Raw genomic sequence first — 8,169 nt, forward strand, 5'->3', positions numbered from 1 at the left:
CATAGATAAGTACTCTATTAACTTTATACCATAAAGGAAGGACTACCAGGAACTAAAACTCCAGCACAGAATTGTGGTTTATGCTGCTCTGAATGCAAGAACTGTCACTTTCTTGTGCAAGTTGCCCATTTCTTATTTTATAAGGTAATACATTCAAACTTGTACTTGAAAGGTTATTTCGGTTCCATTTAAGAGGAATCGAGTTTTCTTTTTCCTTAAACATTGTTATTTGTATTGTACCAATACTGTGGATTAAACTGAACACTGATTAGACCTTTGTAAACTAGCTATTGGTATTTTTAATTTGAAGGGACTCTTTGAATGGCTACATAGTCGGACGTGAGCTCCTCTTAAACTATGAATCGGAGAGTCATAGCTTACATAATTGAAAAAGCAGTGTTACCTAGATCTTCAGTAAAGTTTCAGGTTTAATGTATTGGCTACATCTACACTGCAGCACTTATAGGAGCACAGTGGTGGAGAGCTCTCCTGTCAGCTTAATAACTCCTGCCTCCATGAGAGGCAGTAGCTGTGTGCAGGAGACCCCCCCCCGCCCCCCTCCCCCCGGCGCGCTGACATAGTGCTGTCTACACCAGCGCTTGGGTCGGTGTCACTTACGTCCCTCGGGGGTATGGATTATTCACACTCCTGAGCGACATAAGTTATACTCAAGTAACCTGTGGAGAAGGGGAGAGTTTGGCCATTTGTTTAGCCAAACGGTTCCTTGACTCGATTATTGTCTTTTTTTAAGAAATGAAGTTACAGACAAGTGCAGTGGGCATGTGCTTTTGTTAAACCATGTTTTCCTTGATGAGGGTAGAAGGGTGTCCATTGAAATGTTGATTTACTACCTAAACGAAAAAGACAGGGATAGGGTTTTTTAAATTTTTCACACAGCTGCTCAGCTCAGTTTGTGGATCTAGTTTCCTATCAGTTTGTAAGATTTTTATGCATGTCTCTCCTCTAGCTTTTATGGAAATAACTCTTGTCCCCATCAATGGAAGAAGTATACTGTATTAAAGAATCTAATGTGTGCGAGACATTTCTATTCCATTTCTGAGGAATTTCATGGGAAAATTCAAACAACTAGGGGAAGAACGCACATTGTTCCTTTTTTAGTCTGTTTTTTAATCTGAATTTTTTTTATTGGTTTGTAAGGAAAAAACTACATTCGATTTAAGCACATTCACAGAGTAGTACAGTGTACTTCATTTCGTTTTGGGACATTGAAAGGGAGATGTGGGAGGTATAACAAAATACCGTCCCTTGTTGGTTGTCAATGGTCTCGGGAATGAATGAAACCGCTAATCTCACATTTTGTAAAAAGTTCTATGAAGGATCTGTTTTCTGAGACATGAATCCTGCAACATGTAAAAACAGCATGTTGCTTTAACATCTGTGTAGTAATACATTTTGAACATTCTGTTTTGCATGCACATTTTAGAATCAAAAGCCTTAAATACTGAATTATTTACCTAGCATCACTTCATTGCAGGAGTTACAGTGGAATGGGGTGGTATTTTTATATATCAAACTTTTTACATGCTTTTACTCATAATATCTGTTTGCCCTAAATCTTTAGTGCCTATGTGTATTTTGTTGAGGTTTTTTTATATCTGATATTTTTCATATTTTGGTATTTATATCCCATGTGAGCAGTAATAAAGGACGGATTAGCAAACACAGAATTTACTATATTCCCTAACCAAAAGCATTGGTAAGGTAGAGTTAAGGCTGTAAATCAGCCATTAATTGATGATGTTTTAATAATACGGTGATTTCAAATCAGGGGAATTTGGGGGTGGGTTAAAAGTCTGGAATTTCAAATGTTTTAGTTATTGAAAAACAAAATAAAAAAATCCATCACCTAACTGCCAAAAAGAATACTCCTGCTGAGGTACCCAAAACAACCTTAACTCTGCCTGCTTATCCTACTTCTCCTGCCAGTGAGAGAACCCCACTAGCTGCAACAATAATGAAATTAAGAGCCTGATCCTCTTTTTACTTATATCAACCAGTGAAAATCAAGAGTAACTCAACTGAAGTCAGTGAAATAACACCTGTGTTAAGACAGCTAGGCTTGGTCGTTCCTGTTTCACATATGACTTATTCTTAGAACTGATAGAAACGTTTTGAATTTCACTTTTTGACAAAAGAGAAATTTGTCTGAGAAAATCCTTTTATCTGCAAGCAGCTCCAATTATTATGCAATGGTATTTCAGTTTTGGGTGATACAACCCACGGCTACCCTTCTAACTTAGATCAGGGATGGCATCTCAGATGTGCTTTGGCAGTACATGAAGGGTCGTATGGTTTTTGGTCAATATGTTCAGGATCAGGCAGTCCTAAGAGATTTTGAGAGGATGTACAAAAAGTACCCTAGGAGTTCTTGTTTCCCAAAATTCACACGATCCTCCCTCTTAACACTTGTCTCCCTACTGCCACCTCCCAGCCCAATTCAGTCAGCTCTTTTCCCCCAAGAGGCTAAAGCTTTTCAGCCAAAATTTGTGACCAGACTGGAACAAAAGTATTGTACTTTGCTTAACAACATGTTAGTAACTTTAGAAGAACTGACATTTAACGATTCCACTTTTGAAGTGTACACCGCCTTAATATTAATCAATTCATATAGAGATTCTTTGAGCTAGCTTATTGCCCGGGGGGGGGGGATTATTCCATTGCTTTGATACATACTGTAAAAATCTGAGGAATAGTCTTCAAAGAAAACGTAATCAGCAATGACAGAATATCGCCAAGTGCTTAGGTGTCTGGCTTCCTTTATTCAACTCTCAGGTGAGAGATTCTCTGGTGGATAAGCCTGAGCTTATGTGTAATTTTATTTAATGAAAGCCATCTCGATAGTAGAAAAGTCCTACTATATCCATGTAGTCAATAGAGCAGGACATGTGAAATGGATGACAATAGAATAATCCTTCTAGGAAGACCAACAAAACAAATAAGAACATTCCAGTCAAAATGTTTGAATTTGGGTGCTTAAAGTTAAATCCATATTTATTCACCTAAATGAAGGTGGCCTGATTTTCAAAGGTGCTGAGTGTCCTCACCATCCATCAACACCAGTGCCAGTTCAGCAGCTCTGCAAATCAGATTAGTCTTTCTTTTAGGTGCCTTAATAGGTAGTTAATCAGGTGGCTGACTTTCAAAATGTGGCTTTTATGTTTATAGTGACTCAACTCTCTGCAGGCAACTGCAACTCATATTAAAGTAGAGTCAGGTTTGTTTGACTCAGCATTTCGCTATGTAGTAGAAAACTGATTTTCACCCAAACGATATACCAAGGGAAACAGGGTTGCTTTTTCTTCTTTTGATTCAATTCTGTAAAGTTAAGTCTATTTTTATTTTATATTATGAATAATAATAATTAATAAAAGGAAACACGTAGCATTAATTCAAGTGCTTACCCAATTATCTTTATACAAACAATCTAAAGTGTTAACACTTCTTGAGAGAAAACCGAATAAACCAATTCTGGATTCCTAGATCAAATTGTTTTTGAAAGATGTGGCAAAAAAAAGGGGCAAAGATAGATTTCAGAAAAAGTGCACTGTACTGATTTTCCAGCCTGTTTCAAGAATGCCCTGTCTGATTTCCTCTAAACATTCCAGTATGGATTTTCCTTGGCACAGGATAACACAAGAAAACTTTCAGATTAATAGATATAGGCTAGATGAAAGTAGAGGAGTGATCATAACTGGGACTTTAATAGAAACCAACCCATAACGTTAACTGCAGAGAGACTATGTCCTCTCATTAATCCATACAAACTCCAGGCTCGTGTACATCTCCACACTGACAGCATTTCATGATGGAAACAAATAATCTCTTTCCATGAATAATATGATCCTGAATATTTCCTGCAAGCAGAATTTCTACAAGTTTTATTACGACAATTAATATTATTTATTACTGCTTCTTAAGTACAGTAAGTGCTACCTCGGAATAGGGAGACCCTGAAGGCCTCATTTACATAAAGGATTTCCCCGAGTTGTTAATGGAATATTGGCCTAATTCCAAAAAAAATTGATAGCACATTTCTCCCTATTTTTTATCCTTCAAACTTAAGTCCCTAAGTGGTTGATGCTGAGCAGAGAACCGAGCACCTGAAGTTAATGGGGGTTACAAGTGCTTGGCATCTCTCAGGGTATGTCCTAAGAGCTTCCTAAGTCTCCATGACATATTGCTGAGGTTTGTAGCCAGGAAATTCCTGGCTGTTTAATCAGTTAGAAAATATCTCAGAATGCAACGGCTCGGCACACCCCATTTGGAGTTGAATGCATTATGCAGTACGCTTCCTTAGCTGCTGCAGCTCTTCCACTCATTTTGGCACAACATCTGCAATTGCACTCTCAGTAGAATAGATGGCGTGAGAATAGAATAAGCAGTTTAATAACTGCAAAAGCATAGCATACACAGCCTCCAGTATTCATTTCTAATACCGTCTCCGACACCAAGTTTTGAAGAAATTAAGGCCTGGACCCTGAGGTTGCATCTGAGCAAGGCTCAGTGGCTCAAGGCTGCTCTTTTTTACACCAGGCTGTCTTAGGCTCAGAGGGGCCATTCTAGGAGCTAGGGATCAATCACTGGGTCACAGAGACAGCCCAACTGTTCCCGCCTGTATCCCAGACATGGGGGATTGTGCAGAGTAACACAACTCAGGGATTCCTTTCAACTGGGGGAATCCTCTGGTAGTCAGTAAAGCAGTCATCATGATTGCTTTGCACCACCTGAGCAGTGCAAAGCAGCTACTGCAGGGGCCAGGATCCGGCTCTAAGACGTTACTGAACATTGAAAGACTATTTTAAAGAAATGCCATTCATGCTTACTGCGTACGTGCACACTCTCTCTCTCTCTCTCTCTCACTGCCCCAGTACATGGATCTTTTTACTAAACCAGTTCACATGAGCAGGTTGATCAGCTCTAAACACTGGCCAGTGATCAAAGGCTTGTTCCTGTGCCAGAGTGAAATATGTCATTTACTTCAGTGTGGAGAAGATCAGGCCCTTAAAGTCTCTTTCCAGTTTGAGAAAAAGGTGCATTTAACAAAAAGGAGCCATAATTGTGATTTTTTTTTCTGTCAGTTAAAAGATGTAACTTGCTCCTCGCTGAAGGGAAATTGCTGTCATCGTGGAGAGAAAAGGGGCTGGGCAAGAAGGCAGGGCAAAATGACACTGCATTTTGGGCAAGTCTTGGTGTAAGCAGGCTTGAGAGCTAACATGCTGTACAGCAAACAAATATCCTGTAAGAAAACCTTAAATCTACATACATTACAGCACTACCCTCAAAGGACAAAGTGTAACTGCAGAGGTTCAAGTGTTTCATTTATGTTTGAATACAATGGATTGAGAAATGGAGGAAGAACACTTTTCTGCAGCTAAAGAAATGTGATGGCAACATGTACATTAAAATAAACATGTTTAGGCTTTTCTAAAGGTTGCATGTTATATTATATTTTGTCTTTCATTAAGCCATTCTGGCAGCTCTTTGACAGCATACTCTGCATTTCCTTTTCAGGGCTAGTGTGTTTTTGTAGTCAACTGCTGAACAAAAATACGTTATAAAATAATATCTTAGAGCATGATCCACTGTCTATTGAAGGCAATGGAAAGACTCCCACTGACTTCAGCAGGCTTTTGATTAAGTCCGTAGTAAGGTTAGAAATACAAATAATTTCATTGTACCTGTGTTCTGTTTTGCCTTGAATATTTTCTTTTTAAATCAATACCTGTATGGTGCTTGTCAGCTACTTTAGGCTAAAGGTCTACATGCAGTCACTACTTAAATGCTATGTATTTCAGATAGTTCACACCTATTTTTCTTTTTTGTCCCCTCCAGAGATTACATATGAAGAAATGATTAGCTTTAAACCACCTGATTTAAAAATGGATAGCCTGGAAATAGAACAGTAAATACAACCAGCTGTGTTTTGCCTTGCTGCACTATCAAGACTGTTGAAAACACAGCATTACAATTTAACCTATAGTCCCAAGAGTAGATTTTACTATCCAAAGATGTTGGAGAAGGAATGGAAGAGCAGGTAAATGATACTGAAGCCAGATGGCTTTTGCCTTGTACTATGAATGTAATCACAGAACATAAAAGGTGATAAAGAACTGCTTCATTCTGACAAAATGATGCACTGAGTTCTGTTTTCCTGGATTTTTCTGCATGTTTCATTTTATCAGTTGTAATGCCAAAAATGAAGGTAACTTTTTTATTATTTTGAATAAACTTTTTTTGAAATTGTACATTTAAAGCATGAATGTGTGCAAACATGAAAGTAGACGTCCATACACGCAACCAGTTGTTTCCTGGCATTACCCTAATTTTATCTGTTTTTCGTTTTTTATTTATAGCTAGTGCCTTTAAGAAAAAGAGGGCATGGTAGTGAGTTAGACAGACATAATATGCAAATGTAGTCATATCTGTGGTGGTCTTATAAACATATTGGCTGTGTCTTGAGTGGTTTAACACCAGTTGGAAATCAATGAATAAAGCTTTGTCATGTTGCCATTTAAAGTGTCTGTTCTCATTATTTTCCATATAGTCTTTAAAACTGCAGAGGATAAGTTTTTGAGAGACAGTGTTTCTGTGTGATGCTACTACGGATTGTGTTATCAGCAAAGAGTTAGTGAATTTGCACAGATTACAAGAATTCAGACCACAGACACTTTGTGGAATTTCTCTTGTTTTCCAGAAATCTCACCAAAGATACCACAGATTGTAACGTAGAGATAATGTGTTCATTCATTGAACTCAACATCTCCCTACTCTATTCTTTTCCTTCAGTCAATCCATGAGAGGCCAACATAATAAATGAGATTAAAGAACAAAATAGGGATAAATTTTAAGAAGAATTTGGACAGTTGTGAAAAGCAAAATACCACAATCTCATTGGAACTGCATTTTTAAAAAGCAATATTTTAAAAGGCCCAATGTCTCTGAAGAGTTAGACAAACTAAATATAAAGCTAATTCCTAGCAGGATATATCCGATGCCAAGATGTCTTAAAGAATTAACTCTATAATCTCATTTATCCCCTGGAAGTGTAACCATGATAAAGGAACATTATTATTAACATCTTTTGGTCTGAGATCCTCTGGTTAATATATGGCCATGTTTGTCTCATTCCTTAGTGATTCACAATTGCAAATACCAGTAGATGCTGACCATTTTTTGTGTATTTTGTCATGCCATGTCTCATTCTGTCAGTGTCTCATTTTGGGGGGTTGCTTGTTTTTATATTAATGTTTTTACTTTGTTTTGCTGTGATGACTTTGTCATTAGTTTGGCTTGTACAGCTATTCTATCAGCTGATGAATTTGCATACATTTATTTACTTTCTCTGTAGTTTTGCTGCTTGATCTTTTTTCTTAATAAACTACAAAAAAAAGCAAAAGGAAATTTTATTTTCCATAGCACTTGACTACTATCAATGATTGAATTAACCTAAATTAAAATATGTGAATATTGTACAGTTGCAGGAGGTACCGTATATACTCGTTCATAAGCCGAATATTTTTGGTAAAAAAGTGACGCATCAAAGAGCAGGGGTCAGCTTATAAACGGGTCTACATCAAAATTTGATGATTTTAAACTCTATGGAATCATTGAATTGAATATCTAATACATTGTGGTTTTGTTTACCTGGAGTGTCTGCAGGCATGGAGCCCCTCAGCTCCCTGTGGCCACAGTTTGCCGTTCCCAGCCAATGGGAGCTGCGGGAAGTGGCACGCCACTTCCCACGGCTCCCATTGGCCTGGAACGGCGAACCGCAGCCAATGAAGTGAGCTGTAGCTCACGAAAGCTCATGCTCAAATAAATTGGTTAGTCTCTAAGGTGCCACAAGTACTCCTTTTCTTTTTGCGAATACAGACTAACATGACTGCTACTCTGAAACCTGATCTATGTGGGTAATAATTCTAGGAAGGGAAAATAAGTATTCACTTCATGGTGAATATTCAGATGCAGCAATATAGTCTTATTTGTGAGAACTTTAACTTTACTGATTAATGAACAAATCTAGTGCTTGTGTTAAGCCAATTGAGACTCAGTAAAACCTGACCATGGGAATAGTTTGTCTTCATGCTTTTTTTATTTGAAAATTGTGTGTATCAATCAAAGACTACTGAAGGCAATACAAAGTCTATT

At 37.8% G+C, this 8,169-nt stretch overlaps 1 protein-coding gene across 3 annotated transcripts in view; it reads left to right on the forward strand.

Annotated features, from left to right (window-relative positions):
* Window positions 1-6,531, forward strand: part of MAPK11 (mitogen-activated protein kinase 11) — a 50,474-nt gene extending 43,943 nt beyond the window's left edge. For all 3 annotated transcript variants that reach the window (XM_073328271.1, XM_073328272.1, XM_073328273.1), the window contains one exon: window positions 5,854-6,531. In XM_073328271.1, the coding sequence (XP_073184372.1) occupies window positions 5,854-5,927 (74 nt within the window). In that variant the 3' untranslated portion in view covers window positions 5,928-6,531. The remainder of the gene's footprint in view (window positions 1-5,853) is intronic.
* The last annotated feature ends 1,638 nt before the right edge of the window (window positions 6,532-8,169 follow it).

Source organism: Lepidochelys kempii, chromosome 1 (assembly GCF_965140265.1).
Source record: "Lepidochelys kempii isolate rLepKem1 chromosome 1, rLepKem1.hap2, whole genome shotgun sequence".
NCBI classification, from domain to species: domain Eukaryota; kingdom Metazoa; phylum Chordata; order Testudines; family Cheloniidae; genus Lepidochelys; species Lepidochelys kempii.